We start from the raw sequence: 19,610 nt of genomic DNA, 5'->3' as shown, positions 1-19,610 counted from the left end.
TGGAAGTTATCACAAAAACCTCTAAGTAAGGTCGTGGGTAACATTTGGCATTTCATTAATTTGAAATTGACACGTACAAATTTATTATCTAATTCATTAAATTCTACGTTTTGTACAAAATGCGAATTCTAGTCAATTCTGCACCTGGTAAACTCGGCACCTGGTTAATTCGGCACCAAGTAAGTGAATTCGGCACCTGGTATATTCGGTACCTAGTCAATTCGGCACCTAGTGCACTCGGCATCTAGTTAATTCGGCACCAGTTTTTAAATTATTATGAATATAATAAATTCTATAAATTTTTGAAGATGTTTTAGATAATTATCTTCATCAAACAGTTTTTTTCATTCCTAAATGGTTGCTATTTGAACAAAAATGCGTTCAATGTATCTATTCGAAAAAGAAATGACTGCTAAATGAAATAAATATATTGGAGACACTTGAAGCAAGTTGTAAAACTGTCAAAAAGTACCCCAATTCGATTAAGTCTCTGATTAATCCTTGTGCACGGAACAAGTAATTTAAGTGATTTCCATAAATGATGTTACTTGTTTTTTGCGGAATAATCTTCTAAAAATTAGATAAAGTAAAAATTTCCGAAGACTGTACGCATTGTCAAGTCAGTATACATTTTTTCATGATTCTTATAAGCATTTACAGGTTAGATTGTGTTTATTTCGGTATGTGAAGATGTGTAAGTCTATAATATACGTAAATATGATAAAAAATATTTTTAAAAGTGTATTTTGAAAGAAATTTCTGAACGAAATCAGATCTTCTTAAGTTACGATTGCTATCAGAGTTGGTATGTATGCACAGGTTATAAACGAAAAATAATGCACCGGTCGCTATCTGAAAAATAATTTCTTTTCCATAAAGAAATAGAAATTCAACAAAATTGTGCTGCCTAAATTAGATTTATTTAATCTCAAACAGCATGTGAAACACATCTAGTATACTATACGAAGGAAATGAAAATTATTTTTTATTGAACTGAAGAACTTTTACCATCAGTACTTCAAAACCTTTTCAAAGCATAAAGAGTCTTCGGGGATGTTTGTAACCTGCATGTATACTTAGACTTAAATAATATCTAGAAAAAGAGATGAAGTATAACCCCCCCTCCCCCGCCCCCTTTTACGTGCTCTATGAATAAGTTTTAAAGAAACATGAGCAAGTTTGAACTAACAATGTGCATATCAGTATTAATAGGTATAGAGTAGTAAATTTGTAGTCAATAATTGAAAAAAGTAAGATCTTTAACGTCAATTGAATTTAATTCAATATAAAGAAAAAAAAATGTTAAATCGTTCAAATGAGGATCTAATTACAGCATAGACATGTATGTACACATAGCTCCGAGTAAATTTCCGTTTTCCTGATATTCTCCAAGCGTTTTTGATTCAGATCTAAAAGCTGTACATGGCTTAAACATTCTTAGTCGCAATACTGAAAATATATTTTTGTCTTAAATTTTGTTATGTTTGTATGAACTGTAATAAATGTACATGTTACGGAAATGACTGTTACGGAGACGATAAAGTGACCATTGATTTTTATTTATTTATTTTTAAATGATTTGTTTGTACAGCATCAGGCTCAGTGGAAATTTGAAAAAATAAATATGTACATTTTAAGTTAATGAAGTAAAATTTACTATGATTTTTGGTATGGCACGGATTTGGTATTTAGTTTAAATTTTGGTATTTAGTTCAAAATTTTCAACAATATAAAATTTATAATTCTCGTCTAAGGATGTATAGTATTGATTATTAACGTTGTCCCAAAGTTCAAAAGATCTTTTAATACATTCCCAGATTATAGTAAGGAGAGTTACATGTATTTTTTGAGTGAGACAATTTTGTTGGTGTGGTGTCCGTAAATGAATTGTGAATTATGGGCTGTGATTCTATATTTCAAAAAGGACATTTGCTAAAATTATCTACTTGAAAAACAATTATATTATGTCTTTCCTGGTCAAAAATTCGTTGCCTAATAATCCAATTTTTCGCTTTATGCATTTCAACACACTGGCATAAAAAAATTACAATTTTGAATAGTACAATTATTATGGACAAGCTTTTCTTTTCAAATCTTGGTTATATACATTTTTGGTAAAGCAAAGGACAATGGGTAATTCTGAAAATAATAGCATCTATTTGTGTATACAAAATAGATGCCTTTATTTTACGAGAAAAGTATATTTGCAGGGACCTTTATACTAGTATATAGGTCCCTTGTACGTTGGCTTTTAAGAGTCGGGCTTGGATGACACAGCAAGTTTGTCTATATAAAGGGTCGGGTTTGTTCTTCACATTCCTTTCTGCTGAACCTTTCAAAGGTAAAGACGCATATCAAATGCTTGCAAAGAATACATCTAATTTTTGCTTTGTAATTTTAAAAAATCGTATAATTTTCCATTTATGAATTGTTTTTCAACCATTTTAAAGCTTTTATTACTGTTGATGTTGGATTCAAATTTTTACGAAGCAGACGACGCACACGCGGTTATGCCAAAAAATAATTAATTTACCTTTGTATTGTTATTAAATGATCAAATATTGGTTATCAACATTAATTATTGTCTTTTTGTTTCATACTGCGTCGAAATCGGAAAATGCAAACCCAGAATAGGGGAACAACAATATGGAAACTCGGTCGGACCTTTTTGTGGACACAGTGAGGATGGGCCCCAATATAAGTCAAAGAAAAGAATCGCAAATAGTCTGTGAACCAGTTGGAAAACCAGACTTTGAATATATGTATCATCACAATCCAATACATCAGGTACATCCACCACCTTTGAAATACATAAATCAGTTGAATGTGTACATGTATCATGATTAATCTTTGCCATTGTAGAATGAGACCAAAATATAAGCAATAGACTGCTCATACAGTGTATAGATATTGCTTCCAAAAAAAAAATCATTGCTTAAAGTGTTACCTTTCAAGCTTATGGTGTAGAATTTATTTCTGTTTTTTTCTAAAGAAAGGGGGGGGGGTTACCAAAAAAAAAAACAAAAAAAACTATTAAGTTTCAAACAAAAGTACCAGAAAGTCAAGTTGAAAACAAAATATATTTAGATATAACTAACCAGTTAATCCTACAAAATTATGTCACAACAAAATAATCTTTCAAAAATACATTCAAATCATATTATAATTTTACCATAGAATTCTCTCAAAATAAGGACAAAAGACTTGCAGTTGCCTGGAATTGTTCAAAACTAAGGTCAAAATAATTCAATAGATTTTGCATAGATGCTATTGTTAGGTGCACATTGTACAGCAGCCTTAACTTTGCCATATGTCCGGTTATATTAGTAGAATGTTCTGGACCTATTATATATTTATATTAGCTGGTTTCTATTTGTGAGAGGATTAAATTTAGTTTTTGTATAAATTCAGGTAATAAGTAATATAACCGATACAATGTTCTTTGCCATTGTAAAAGTAGAACTTGGTGAATCTTTCAAATCCAACTGTTAGGCACTACTTACAACAGGGCTCAGACTAAACAATCTTTAGTATGTAATGTATTTAAATAAAAGGGAGAATGAAACCACCTATCTTGCCCAGAGAAGAGTATTGTTATATTTATTTAAATGCTCCATGGCTTTCCTGGATTTCAGTGCTTTGTATTCATGAAATTTTAGACTAATGTTGTGAAAATTTAGGAGGCTCTGATATATAGGTAAGTCATAAGATCAGTTGCATATCATTAGTTATTACAGATTTACACAGCTTCCAACTCAATATATATGACTTGAAACAGGGGGATCTTAATTGTGTGGGGTCTGGGAGCAGTAAACCTCTAGAAAGGGCCTTTCTCAAATCTCATATCTTTAGGTGCTCTCGTTGAGGATTCTATTTGCTAGCTATTAAATTGGAAAAAATGATCTTGTAATACAAAAAGTGGGGGGGGGGGATTTATCATTGTTTAACAGCAGCCTTATCATTGTTTAACCACATAATTTATCAATCTCATTGATTAAGTTTGAATGAAAAGGAAAATGCAAAATATTTTTAGATAAACATCCATTTTCTATTACTGGAATTGGGATATCTTTGTTATGATCCTGTAGAGTGCAAATGAAATGTTGGAAATTGCAACATCTTGTACAAGAATGTTTTTGTGATCACTTATTTATGAATATATGTATACCTTAATGACCAATTATTAAATCAAAAAAGTCAATACAGTCAAACCTCATTGTCTTGAACTTATGGGATAAGAAATAACTTTCAGCTGAGATATCGGATATTTGAGATCTCAAGGGTAAAATGCTCGAGGAGTAGGTGTCAATCTGGAGTAACCATGTAATTTAAGATTTCAGTCTTCCAAATACCAGTTAAAATTACAATTACTTCTGTAAAGCAATTAAAACTGAGAGAACATTCATCCGATTGTATGTTGCAAAATGAATATATGGCCTTATTTTAATTATATTTAGTTGTCTTTAGACATCAGAAGTGACCCAAAGAAAGACTTTGTCAAGTACATGTACCTTAAATTCTTAATAATGTAGCAATTATTTCTCATAAGTCCTAGAAGGATGATTAAATTTTGTAATTTTATAGAGATAATGCTGATTGTTTGACTTCAGGCATTGGGCTTACATTTTAAGGTGTTTGGATCTGAAAACTCCTTGCAAGTTGCTTATATTTTGTAATTTTGTACATGTATATAATGCTGATTCTAAGACTTCAGGGTGTGCATTTGGTTTACATTTTTAATGAGTTTGGTTTTGTTTTTAACGAGGTTCGCTCCTGAGCTTTTGAGCAGATTTTTATCTTAACCTATATTTCAAAAAGTCTGAATAATGTTTTAATTCTTACAATAAATTTTGATTCTACAATGCCAATTCAACTATATTCAGTTAAAATTCCATGATTAAATTCCATACCAAAAGCATTAAGTGAGGAACTATGTTTTGTGGCGGAAGGTTTTTTAGAAGAAAATGATCATTTTTTCTCTTTATAAGTATTTAAAGTATGTAAAGTTTGAATTCCTTTTTTTTACATGCAGTCTGCACACAGAGTTATTTTGTGCAGTGAACTGTTTTATACTGGTCTTAAATTATATATTAAATAAACTGTCAAGAATTCTATCATCATATTTGATAAATATAGCAAATATATTGTGAAAATCAAGAAAAAAATAGCCCTAATTTAAGCTTAAAATTAGCCCTAATTTAGTAATATCTAAAAATTAACATCACAGACCCCCACTTTTAATTTTCTTTTCTGAAAATATGAGATACTTTTAATCATTCTTCTTAAATTCAGTAAAATGTCATTACTTTCAAATGATTTTTTTTGCTTGTTAAATTTTTAATGCCAGAAAAATGAATTTTTTGAGTGCAAAAAGGTCAAATAATTGAACATGCGGAGTAATTTGAAATTTTTTTCATTGTCACAAATTTTAATGTGTCTATTTAAGATGAAATAAGACTGTGTCTGTTCCCATAATTTATTTTAATAAAAAAATATTGGACGAAAAACTTTAAAAATTGGTTTATGTCTAATATGTTTTTACAGTGCAAAAAGGTCAAACTAAATGCTCTGTAGCGCCAAAAGAAGCGCATTGACCCCCATTTTTTGTTTTGATTTTTAGTTGAGCTATGTGTATTAATTCTAAAAATATACTTGATAAAAAAATCTCATTACTTTTGATGGCAGGATCCAACCTCCTTAATCAGAACACCAGAAAAATATAATTTCCTTTTTTGGATCAAGTCCATATTGATAGCAGTACTAGTTATATTCAGGCTCATTGCATATGAAAATATATCTCCAATTGGTGTCATTAATAATCAAACATCTATACCTGAAAGAATTTTATACTTTGCTATGCATTTTGTACTACACTGGAACAATATGGTCATACAGAGCTGTATAGAGTTCTGATGCACTTACATGTGTCACAGGCATTAATAATGTTTATTGAAAGACTCTTATCAGAGGTAAAGGAATTAGCACATAAATAAAGATTAGTTGAGTATACTAGTAGACAAGCATCTGTAATAAAATTGCAGCCTAAAAATCACAGGTTCAAATTGGCACCGTCAAAGTGCCAGATATCTTCATTGCAGCTAAACTGGTTATTGGTAAGTATAAATTTGAATAAACTTGTTACATGTATCAGGTAACGTATCTTTTTCTAGGAATATCATTAAGACCAGCATATGTTTTCAAAATATCATTATAATTGACAGTTCTACAACCATTGGTAACCATCACTAAGTAGTGTGATCTATTCTTATAATTGTGTAATACACATTTGTGTTGGGAATCTCCCAAGAAACTACATATTTGGGTATCAATAGGAATATAGTAAGATTCAACCTTGAAACTGGAGTTTTTGAAATGTAATTAAGGATTTCAAATAGCTCTGCTTAAATTTGCTAATTAGAGAGTGAATGTGTCACCTTCGGTGACGTGAAACTTGGTTCATCAAATAGCAGCATATGCATTGGCTTTCCTAGCAATTTTCATGGATTGAGAATTATGCTATATGTAATGATAATGAATGAAACTCCCCCTATTTGGTTATAAATCTCCAGATATTTGTTTTGATGAATTACAACCTATATATAAAACTTGCCTTGGCTAATGGACAATTCAAAACAAAATTAACAAGCAATGGTAAACTTCATGTAAATGCATTGCAAGGTGGCATATACATTTGTGAGGCAGGATAGTAGGGAAGTTTCTTTTTACAAGACCAAAGCTTTATTAGGCATTGAGGGAATAGGTGAGATACATGACATTATATATATATATGATATCATATTACAATATCAAGTCTCGTTTAAAGTCATCATTTCTTAAGTTCTATGGTCGATACAATGACCTTGTCAGCAAATAAAATCTATCGCTAAGTCAAATGCTGACTGATGTTTTTCATACTTCCTGGTAGTTGTTAGACCATTTATATTATTTACACACTGAATTATCGACAGATTTTTCTGTTATTTCCCTGTCATGATAAGGACACAGCAGGTGTGACAGGTCGGCAGAGGATGCTCACTCCTCCATGGCACCTGATCCCACCTCTATGTTTCAAAGGTTTCAGAGATGTTTGCTCTGCTCCACATATTTCATTGGCAAGTTTTGATTACTTAATGTGTTATAGCACCTTTCTTAATAGAGGGAAATTCAAAATTAATTCCAAGTCTGCTGAAGGATGAACACATCCATACATCAAGATGTGTGCAAGTACCCATTGGGGAGGGGGGGGGGGGCTTGGGCAGTATTGGTCGTGGAACAGTTGACTTGTTTTGCTTCCCCCAATGTGTGGGGTGACTGCAATCTTTGCCAGCTTGCAGCCATGTGGCGTCTGCGCACACCAAGTCAACTGATAACTGAATATTTGTGTGAAACTTGTACTGAACTGTCACCTTGTTGATATGCTAATGCTAGTGTAAACTAAGCTAATAAGCTTACTCTTGGTGACAGTGATATATACTTTAGAGCTGTAATATATAGAACAAGTTTGAAATATGAAAAAGTTTGATATTTGAAGTATGAGATGTTTGATCTATGAAGTTTGAGATATTTGATATATATTATGTACAAGATTTCATATGTGAAGTTGATATGATTGATATTTGAAGTTTGAGATATGACTTTGATTTTGAACAGTTTGTATGTTGATTTTGAACAGTTTGTATGTGTGCTGACCCTCCGCGGTAAACCCGGGACGGTTGGAATTTGAAACACACATGGTGTTTGAATTTGGTGGGATTGCCCAGTTGAAATGGCATCCCACAATGTTTGTATTTTCTTGTGCCACGGCCAATACTCGCCACAATAAATAAGTATAAATTCTATACTGAGTTTTGTGTCATTTTCTCTGTATAAATAAACTTCCATTAAATTTTCTTCTTTTTTCCACTAAAATAGCATAGTGGAAAGTGAAAACATAGCATATTTTATAGCAAAAATCAAGATCGGTGTTTATTCAGATGCATATTATTTAATACAAAACGATCAAATATAAAGACAACTAGAATTACAAAATTCTCTACTCAAGATAATCATAATATGCTTCGTTCTTTAGTTTTAACTTTTCTATACTTGCAAAATTAAGCGAGACTGATAGAGATTACAGTATATATTTATGCACTGATGATTCAATGTTGTACATTTCAGTACGAATTATAGAATTATTCGAAATTTTCTTGAAAGAAAAGGTCTTAAACTTACTGAATTCCTAATTGAGTTTTCCATATATGAACTTTAAATCATTGGATCTGTACTTTACAAAGAGCATTTTTCTGGGAAAAAAAATCGAAACACCTATTTTCCCTGTAAGAGCAATCAACCAATTAATCACACGAAAAATATTACCAAAACACTCACAAAAATTACACGGTTACCGAAGTAACACAAATAGGTGCCAAATTCACCATATTCTGATGCCGAATTCACTAGGTGCTGAATTCACTGAGTGCCGAATTCACTTTTTCGTTAGGTGCCGAATTCACCAGGTGCCGAAATCACTTGTACCCCAAAATGCGCATCATGTTCTCAATTTATAACCTCTTTCTTAGGTCAAATACAAATACATGTCATATACACGTATTAGGGCAATTACCAAATCGCAGCAAATTTAATCTTTTGGTGCTGTTCATAATACAAATAATTATTATCGTTCATGCACATGGTGTACCTGCTTCTTCTCCTCTGTTTCGGCATATGCTGCATGTAAAGGTTTCGGAAGCCATATTACTTACGATAAAGCATTGTCTATATTGCACTCTTAGAGAACTATAACCCCTTCCTTTTAATGCACTATATACTGCTTTCTACATATCTTTTCCAGAAATCTCATTAGGTCGTATTAAAACAGTTAGTCGTTCAAAAATAACACTATAAGTATGTTATTTGAAGACTGGAAATTTATTTTTATGGCGTAATAGTATGATATAGTGATAACAAGCGGAAGAAATACTACAAAAGAGGAAGTACAGGCAGGTCTGGACACCTCTGATATCTTTCAACCCATTTTTAAAAGATATCTCCGCACCAACTTAAATTAAATCAAAATCCTTCAGGATTAATCTTGTAACATATTTTTAATTCATTTATCAAATGTTAAGCCGTTATTTTCACACTAAATTGTCATCAAATTTTCCCATTTACCTGTACAAAGAGCGGTGTGACCGATAGATAAGTGAAACCCACTCCTCCATGGCAGCTGATCCACCTTCCCGTGTTTTATAGGTCCGTGTTTGCCCTGCATCCATTTTCTATTGTTGTAATGGACTTTGAGTTACATGTATGATTAATGTTCGTTATCTGCACATTTCCTTCAAAACCATCCAACAGATCTAAAGTTTTTTTGAAATCCCAAAGTTGGAGTCGTTAGTTTGGGTCTATCTTGTTCTTATTTTCTTTCTTATTTGTTCTTTCTTTCGTTTGATTATTTATGCCACATGTTACACCCTACATGTAGCTCTTGCTACTCTCAGGCTTTATATATTTTATCTAAAAATGTTTAGTTTCAAATTGAGTTTCTCCCACAATAAGGCAGAATTGTGTTCCATTACGATCGATTCGGACATAATTCAGGAATCTAATCTGCTGTCTTTCATTATTGAAGAACATGATGCAAACCACTTGCTCAAAATAACAATCACAATCTCTTATGTATACTGTCATGCTAAAAACTTTTACGTATCTTTAAGATATAATTAATATTGTCGGAATTACAAGAAAGTAATCAAAGATGTATCTCTACTTAGTGAGATAAGAATACACGAACAAAGTTCATTGTGCTAAAAATGGCAAACGAACAAATATCAGTAAAATTTGCTTTGAAACAAACAATGCTTAAAATCTATTTAAAATCACGGAGGATTCAGAACTGGACAAAGAGAACCTCAACAAATCAACGTATTACCAGAATTGGAGTGTAATTATTAATATTTACATTTGCTGTGTTTTTCTACTAAGCCAACTGTGAAATTGATTTGAAAGTCATTTTTGTGTATACTCCCGCGTAGAAATATACAGGACGAAACTCGCGCTAGTGACGTCACAATGAGGCTACAGAGACGCTAATAAAAATATGATGATATAGGGCAGCGAGAAATGCAAAAACTGAGTATATTTTTGGTGCATTTAAGCATGTAAAATGTAAATATAAGGAATGTTTTTAAGTTTTGTGTGAATTATAGGTGTTTAAATCACACAGACTTGCACGTAGGCATATTTTTCATGAAGTGCTAGCGCACTTCATGAAATATGCCTACGTGACAAGTCTGTGTGATTTACACACCAATAACTCACATAAAACTTAAAAAAATTCCTTAAGTGAGGCAGTGTTAAATAAAAATGCTTAAAAACCCGATGAATCAAAACTTCCCTTCAATCTAACAAAATTCAATATGACTTCACATACAAAAACAATGGGGATGTTTAACTAAATTTGGAAGTTAACCATGAAAAAATTGTTATTGTTATCATATTCGATACAATGAATTATTCTGGCAGTTTTAGTACATGTATACTTTTATGCATTTGTAAAATGTTGAGAAGGATCAAAAACCTTCCATAATGAAGCCTCTTGCATTTTATTTATTTAAAATACATTAATATACTTCTGTTAAATTTTTTCCTTTATAAAGTGAAGAAGGTAAAATAATTTTTCATTATAGTTTTAACATTTTCACTTATATATAGCAAAGCTATACCCCAGGGTATAGTTTGTTCTAAATATCAATCAGAAAATTTTCATTTCACTTCTTACGCTTTTTGATTTCCTGTAGTATAATTTTTTGGCACTCCTCCAGCACTGAAGAGTTCCACAAAGCTATAACTATGCTATCCAAGCCTCAGAAATTATGATACACATCGGTGAAATAAAACGCTTATTAAAAGACTGCGAATGGGATAACTTTTTAATCAAACCTTTGACATGAAAAATTCCCTTCAAGCAAGCCCTCGGGAAAAAGACCTTATAATGGCTTTGATAAAAGAGCTGTCCCACTCACCGCCAGTGAATAAATGCATTACATGAAACCCTTGAACGTAAAAAAAGTAAATGGCATAACTTAACATAACCACGTGTACACCAAACTGCCAACGATATATAGTAGATATTCATTAAAATCATATTAATAAACTTCAGAAAAAAATTCACTATGGTGCACCTTTCACGGTAGCTCAGTCGGTAGAGCGCTCGCTCCGTGATCGGGAGGTCGTGAGTTCGAATCTCGGCCGCGACAGACCTAAGTCGATAAAAATAGGTAGCAACTGATCCTTTGCCATGCGCTCGGCGCTTTGAAGTGAAAGTAGCGGGTCCTTCGGATGAGACCTTAAAAACCGAGGCCCCGTGTCACGGCAGGCGTTGGCACGATAAAGATCCCTCACTGCTCAATGACTCTGAGTGCCGAGTAAAGGTCAAAATTTGAAGCCCTTCACCGGTATATGGTGACGTCTCTATATGAGTGAAGAATTCTCGAATGGGACGTAAAACAATATATAATCAATCAATCAATCACTATGGTGCAAGGCGATTAGAAAAAAAAAAAAAAAAAAAACTATCCAGGAAGTCAATACAATGTGAACACGTGCTCAGAAAACAGGCTTAACATTAATATAGTATGGCTTACAACAAATCACTCTATATTCCGTATTGACAACTAATGTACTTCAAGCTGATTTTCAAGTTAAGGAAGTTGAAGGTGAGCTATTTCCTTCCCGATTAGATTTTTGCAACTCCATCACGATGATGTAACAGAAGTCCCTTCATACAAAAACAATAGAGCTTATTTTTTTTATACATTAGAGCATAGAGTGTATTGATATTAGCATAGATGTGTTCTTTTGTGGAATTTACGCCTCTGAATCTGAAGACCGGGTTAAACCTGAATATTACTTCGTTACTTTTACCTTGCTGTACAACTTGCGACAATTCATGTCAGTTTACTCAAATTAAGAAATCATTGAGTGTCACTTAATCAGAACAACAATTATTATAGAGTACTTTTGATTTTTATGTAGAATGTAGTTAAAATTAGTTTTATGTGGCATACCATTTGTATATTAATGTGAACATACACCTTTAGCTGACAAATCTGCCTTTTCTAATACTAACAGAACACACCACAAAGAATGAGTATGGTATCTAGGATGCAGTGGTATTCTGTGTGTCCTGATTCAATGTACTGCAAACGATCACTAAATCATTCATATATGTTTATTTAAAAATGTATATGCATTCTTTATGTAATGTTTATTTGTTTCAGTTTACCACTAAAACTACGCAGGGGTAATAAGGAAGCATACAAAATATTCTACCTTGACTTAATCAGTGCTACATTATGACGTCATAGTAGGCGAGATGACGTCAATTTTAGAATACAAGTTTTCGTAATATTCGTATTTAGAGATGTAATTTAACTCTAGAAAATGAATAGAAACGTGTAAACATTAACAAAAATAAAATGTTTTTATTTTGTTATGCTGTATCTGTCATTTTGATTAAAATCTACCACCGATGACGTCAATGTGTACTTCAAGTAACCTGGGAATTGATCATGTCGTGTAAAGAGAATTTGGCTAAGACGGCATGTACAAAGATACGTAAAATGGAGTTTAAAAGCAAACATTCTGAATATTTTGTAAAATTCATATGGAGTTCAGTTACTAAAACAGGTATGCTAATTTATTTTCATCGAGTGTATTCTCTTCGAAGACAGTCAGCTATATACTGTTAGCTTTTTTACTAAGGAAAATTTCTCTATTAATAGAAGTCACGTGATGCCGTGGTGGTGGTGCACGTCTTTGCATTAGACACTCTTTTATCTTTATGCAATAGATAATAATAGTTTACATTTATCAGCGGTTTTGGTAAATTATCAAACTTAATTTTCTTTAAAAAGTCTGAATTTCCAGAGAATTGACTTATATGCTTCCTTAACATACCCGCGTAGTCTAAAAATACAATGAATGCAAATGCAAATCCTATTAAAATTCATACACAGACCAAGGTATGACCGTACACTTAAATGCAATCATTATATTTCAACTGATTTTTCCCTATATAAAAATAAATCGTTAAATGTGAGTAATCCCCGGCCTTAGACATCGCTGCAAATGTACTGATCCCCGTGCGTTAGTCAGATGAGTTAATCCAGCCATCAAAAGCTAATTCCCGGTTATTCGCAATCCTCTAGATTTTACTTGTGTATTGGTATAGTATGTGAATGGACTAATCCCCGTGCGTTAGTTGAGTGAAGTAATCCCTGTTTTAATAGCTAATTCACTGTTATCTGTCATCTTCTATATTTTACCATTGTATCAGTATAATAAAACAGTTAATGCTGATATTTTTAATTAGTTCTGAAATTTATGAATGATTCGTCACTTTTGGATCCACCATCTTACTGATTGCTATAAATGTTTTCTGTAGCACTTTGTATGTGATCATATACGGATCTAAAGACAATACCATACTCATCCTGAAAAGAAATCGAAAAGCATGATTATAACTTGCATAAATATAACCCCCTCTACCCCCCCCCCCCCCCCGCAAAAAAAAAAAAAAGAAAAAAAAAGGTGTTTTGTTTGTGTTTTCATTTTCAATTTTGTTCTTATATTCCAGATAAAGTAGACAGTTATTTTATGAAATGTTTTCAACAATAGACTAAATTAACAAGATTTGCGTTATAAAAAAAATTATCTAGAACATCAGTTTTGCAGCTTTTTCGTAACAACTTACAAAATTAGTGCAGAACTCTGGTCTTCTAACTTGTAACTGTCTGACAGCAGTAAAGACATCGACCCTGTCATCCATGTTAATCTGTTGTATCACGTTATGAACGGCACAGAAAACACCACACAGGGATGCACCATCTCTGTTGCAAGAAAGATAAGATGCAATAAGGGAAAAATGAAACACACAAAATCGTATTGTAGGATTTGTCATAGGGACGGAGGAAAGTAATTAAGGACAGAAAAGGATCTGCTCAACCCCCCTCCCCCCCACCTTCCACAAAACTATACTCCTTTATATCAACCTTTAAATCAAAGAAACAAGATATTAACAGGGGAAAAATGGAAATATTTTTTGATTAGGGGTTGGCATGAATAACTGAGCTCACGTAACATGTTTTACTTTTCAGTTAGAGAGTTATGACAATAAACATGAGATCATACACATTTTAAAAATGGAAAATCGAGATAAATTGTAGAAATTTTCATACAATTTACTAAACACAAAGAGCGTCCCTTCCATCAAGTGCTCTCTCGTTTATTCTCGTTATTACTAAGTGAAACCCAATATCAAAACTATCGATGAAAATGTTTGTTACTTTACGGTAAAAAAATGAATACCATACTGAATGCTTTGGAAAGAACAAGAAATAAAAATATGACGCCGGTATGTCAACATATATATCATAATTTCAGTATCTCGATCAATGCTAGCAATCTAGAGCTCTGAATCCTGTCAAACCCTTTGCAACACTCGCTGAACCAACAAAGGGTTAAAATAGTGACAGAAAAAAGTGCAAAATCTAAGACAAACCAATATTTCACCTTTAAGAGTTTGACTGACACTCTTACTGGTAAATATCAAAGAAATTTACAAGCACTATCACATTTGAGATTTCTGTCTGCACTCTATATTCATTTTGTATAAACAAACTTATGAAAGTTTTTGTAACATTAAAGTTATAAAATAAATGAATTATGAAAATGATATATAAGAATATAAATGGATTACTTGCTGACGACTGTAATCGGTTTCTCATTCACGGAACTTAGTGATACGGATACCAAGCCTCTAAGCTGGGATGTATCTAGAGGGTTTCCGGATTTTTTGATGGTGACTTTCGGTTCTATTATCGTCACTGACTGAGCCTCCTCCTCAATCTAAAATTAATAAAAAAAAATGGAACAAAGGATAAAACAATAACATATTCCATTCTTAACCATGTTTTATGAATAATAAAAGCTTCAAACATCAATTTAAGATTGCAGCACAGGATGAAATGTAAGATTTGAGAAGTTTTATTTAATTCAATATTTAATATCTTTTGTCCAGAAAGAAAAAAAGTCCAGAATATTGCTTTCTATATTGTATACATGTACATGTAGATTGTAATCATGATATAGATGTATACAAGACAGCCATTACATGCTTACGTATGAAACGTCACCAGTGAAAACTATTTACTTTATTTGGCATTAAGTGAATTGTGGTACTTTTAACGTCAGTTCCGGTCTTTGATTGATAGTGAACAGTGAAAGGAGTGACTATCTTGGAGGAGGAGGGAGTAGGTAACCACGCCTTACTCTAGAACGAAGAAAGACTGGGGTACAGTGTTCTTACAATTCAAATGGACATTTATCACAACCTTATCTTATTAGTAAATGCTAAATTATCTGAATGTTCTGAATCATTAATGCAAACATCAATTTCGCTGATTTAGCTTCTTAAAATTATCCATTCATGAGCGATAAATCGGATTTCTTGATCAATTTCTGTATTAAGTTAATTTAAATTTTAATATCTGAGTCAAAATTTACATTACCACTTTTTTCTTAAAATCCCAGTGCTTAAGTTACGCATTCTGAACATTTTATGTAAATACCGATTCAATCTCATTCAGTGGATCCAAACAGATGACAGTGTCAGATTCATGATCATTGAGCAGGCGGAGGAAGTCAACAGAGTCCTCTGCCGGTGGATACCGCGTTACTACAAACGCTCTACTCTTGGTGTATGACTAAAAAAAAAATCGCAAAAAATCAAACAATAACATATCCATTGTTTTCAGATTGGGAAGGTGGGCGAATTTTATATTCAAGAAAAAAATCAATTTTTCGAATTAAGACAGGTGATAAGGAACCAGTTTATTCTGAGAATTGTAAGCAGTGAAAAATGTATATATAAGATTTATACATGTTAAGGAGTTTATTTTTCGTGGAGAGAAGTAATATTAATTAGATCGTCAATATTTTCTCTTACTGGTACATATATTGCGTTGATGAAGTTTCCTCTTTTTGACACGACAGATGAGAGATGGACACTGTATTTATCCACTATTTAGCGAAATAAAGAATAAATTTCATAAAACAATAAACAAGGCATGATTTCATTTTGTCGTTTGAGAAATTAGAACGCCTGTTAAATACGTTTCATCTTTAGAAAACACTTTGAATTAAATGCAAGTGAAATACTCAAACGTGGCAATGTAATGTTCAATCCTCCATTTCTTTCTATATGACTGCATGTATCTTTTAAACCCTTGTTTAATTTTCCTCAATTCTGAACCATTACAACCTTTTGCATTTCGCCTTCGTTACATCTAGATTTACAATGCTATCACAAGAACGTAACTGGCATATTTATACCGCTTGATTCTGCCATGATAGCGTTTATATTTTGATCTAAGTGCCTGAAAGTTGTCATAAAAAGCGTGGATTTTGGGAATATCTAGCTAGCGCGATATCTTTATCTCTCATCATTGAAACATTTAGGTATCATTTCTCAAATAACTTCTGCTTCATTATTATATAACAATAAAGATAATATCGAGAGAAATTGACCAATAACTATCAAATTGAATATGAAAGTAATAATGTAATATTAAAAATATTCTAAACCTATCGTTCCCTTTGAAATGCCCTGACTTAATACTTACAAGGTAGTATACCATTCGTGTGTTCACCACCACAGCCTTCTTTAGCTAATTTGTAATCAGAGTCGGTGTATGTTGGTCGTACTTTCATCAAAAGCTACAGAAATAGAGATTTATCCAAGAAGCATTCACTTATGAGTAACGTAACTTTGCAGAATTAAACAAGCAATATGCCTCGATTGCATATAGTTTCATAACTTTAACTCATCTTTACATGTACCTTACATCAATATCATGTACAATCACAAAAACTCTTAAAAACGCAAACTCTACAGGCATTCATTTACTCAATAAGTCTTTCTATTGACGTATAGACTGCCTTCTTTAAAATCTTCCCTATCCACAAGTAATCAATTTGACGACTTGTTGCAATAGACTCATTCTTTCCCTGCCTGGTTATAAGTCTGCCATCTTTCCTCAATCACTCACTCGATCAATCACACACTCAATCTCCGACTCGTTAACTCACTTCCTCCCTCCCTGAATTCCTTACTGACTGTCACCCACATGCTCTTTTACTCAGTAACTCACTCACTCATTGACTTACACTCCTCCTCGCTCAACGACTTTCTTTCTAGCTTGCTTACTGATTGACTGACTCACTTACTCATTTGTTCGCTCGACCTCTCTCACTAATTCATTTTGTGTCTAACATATTCCTTCCTTTTTATTTTTCCATCACTCACCTATCCAGAAACTTTTGTCTTTTATCATTCACCCAGTCAATAATCTTTTTATCCTGACATTACTTCAGACAGACACTCATCTTTAACATGCCTATACAGTACCTGGAATTCTTTATGTAGTTCGCTCTGATTGGCTGGTTTGTCCATCGTGATAGATTGAGCCTTTTCAATAAACTCTTCAACTGAGTTTACATTCACAGGGGATTTGTATATTTCGTTTAACGCAAGGAAAATAGTTATATACTGCTCCTGAAATATTTTGAATATTCTTTTAGAATGCTAATTTCATTTAAAAAAAGAGAAAAGAGAAAAGAAGAGACATGTCCAAATTAATCTTTGGGTTTTTTACTACCAGATATATATAATTTAAATAACTAAGAAATGCTATTAATTTTCTATCTTGGGTAAATATTCACATTCATTGTTAAACTTGACTTGTATGTATTGTAAATAACTTGCAGTTTATTTAGTTTTCAATAACTTGCAATAAATAAAGACCTTAATAAGGCAACAAGTACACACTCATTATTCTTTACAATGGCATTTATCAACGGTAGTGTGTGTGACAAAGATTACATTTTCTAGTAATGTTTCTTAAATCAAACACTTCTCAGATGAATTGACAAGCATAGACTGTATTTTTAAAAGGATTATTTAAGAAACAGACTGCTTTTTGAAGGGTTATGATAATTATCAAGACTATTGTTTGAGAGGGTTGATATAGACTGTTATTTTAGGAAGAATTGATTAAGACTGTTAGTTTAGTATTGCTATTTTAATAACTTGTTGTTAAGTAGGATTGACGTACATGTTTTTAGTACTTTTACTTGACAATGATTGTTATTTAAAGTTGGATGACATAAATTGTTATTCAAGTATTGTTTTACACACCAAATGTTCTTTAGTACTGATAATTTTCAGAAACTGTTGCTTTAGAGGATTTTCATAGACCATTATTTCAGTATGTTATTTTAGATTTAATGATATTTTATGACTGTTAACATGGACTGTTATTTCAGTATTGTTTAATAAATCGACTGTTTTTTTTTACTATTGTCGTTTAACAAAGACTGATATTATATGATTGACGTACGTAGGTTTGGACCATATTCATCCTGTTTTCTCTCATCTTCTTGACATATTCCGCTACGTTGACTTTTCCCGTCTTTCTCCCTATTTTGTTCAAGGCGTCTATTGCTATGTATGTCCCCGTTCTTCCTATACCCGCACTATAACTCAGAAGATATAATTATCTGTGCTTATCAAACTTTTAATTTACATGCATCTAGCAATATCACATTTTCATATCTATATTTTAAATCATTATACTTTCATGCTTATCAAAAACCTTATGAAAAAATTACAAGTAAAACGTGCTAATCTAAAGAAGAATGCACCTGCAATGCACAACAGTCGGAGAGTCATTCTGATTGGTTCGTGTTCTCGTCACGTGATCAAGGAAGACAACAAGACATAGAGGATCCGGGGTTCCGTGGTCTGGCCAAGACGTATAATGATGCTGAGTCACCACACGTGACTTCTTCGTCTAAAAAGTACATTTAATACACAAGAGGCCCATGTGCCATAATGTTCACCTAGGTATATACATGTATGGTCCTTCTGTTCTTCTAAGCAGATTTTATCTCTCCTATATATTCTTATGTAAATCTTTTATCATATATTATGGTCCCACCAGGGGGTCATGATTTGAACAAACTTCAATCAACTCAAGATGCTTACATATAGATATGACTAATCATGACCTTTTTGTTGTTGACATGAAGATTTTTAAAGATTTTCCTTCTGTATTCATAAGTAAAAATTTGATTGCCCACTGTGGCCCCATCCTACTCCCAGGGCTTATGATTTGATCAAAATTGAATCTACAGTGCCTGTGAGTGTTTCCATATAAATATGACTGATCATGGCTGAGCTGTTCTGTGAAAAAGATATTTTAAGACTTCTCCTATATATTCCTATGTCAATCTTTGAACGCGTATATCTGCCCAATCTTTTACCCAGGGGGTATAGAAAAAACTTCAATCTACACTACTTGAGGATAATTCCATATAAATATGACTGATCAAGGCTTGTCTTGAGAAGATTCTAAAAAGATTTTTTCCACTATATACATGTATATATTTATGCATAATCTGGATTTCCTGATGTATCCAAACCCTACCCTGAGAAAAAAAAAATTAAAAAAGGGATTTTCCCTATATATACCTTTATAAAATTTCCCTTCTGTATTACTATAACT

General features: G+C 32.4%; 1 protein-coding gene across 1 annotated transcript in view; it reads right to left on the bottom strand.

The window, feature by feature from the left end:
• Nucleotides 1–12,956: 12,956 nt before the first annotated feature.
• Nucleotides 12,957–19,610, bottom strand: part of LOC133174436 (receptor-type tyrosine-protein phosphatase T-like) — a 350,605-nt gene continuing 343,951 nt past the window's right edge. Inside the window, exons 18-27 of the mRNA XM_061309561.1 lie at nt 18,748–18,896; nt 18,444–18,579; nt 17,453–17,599; nt 16,668–16,761; nt 15,992–16,065; nt 15,615–15,749; nt 15,197–15,316; nt 14,744–14,892; nt 13,739–13,874; nt 12,957–13,478 (exon numbers count right to left, since the gene is read on the bottom strand). Of these exons, the coding sequence (XP_061165545.1) occupies nt 13,401–13,478; nt 13,739–13,874; nt 14,744–14,892; nt 15,197–15,316; nt 15,615–15,749; nt 15,992–16,065; nt 16,668–16,761; nt 17,453–17,599; nt 18,444–18,579; nt 18,748–18,896 (1,218 nt within the window). The 3' untranslated portion in view covers nt 12,957–13,400. The remainder of the gene's footprint in view (nt 13,479–13,738; nt 13,875–14,743; nt 14,893–15,196; nt 15,317–15,614; nt 15,750–15,991; nt 16,066–16,667; nt 16,762–17,452; nt 17,600–18,443; nt 18,580–18,747; nt 18,897–19,610) is intronic.

Source organism: Saccostrea echinata, unplaced genomic scaffold (genome assembly GCF_033153115.1).
Source record: "Saccostrea echinata isolate AGI-Se365-2 ecotype Australia unplaced genomic scaffold, CSIRO_AGI_Sech_v1 ptg000058l, whole genome shotgun sequence".
NCBI lineage: Eukaryota > Metazoa > Mollusca > Bivalvia > Ostreida > Ostreidae > Saccostrea > Saccostrea echinata.
The sequence above is the reverse complement of the archived record's forward strand: the minus strand, read 5'-3'. Positions and strand labels throughout refer to the sequence as shown.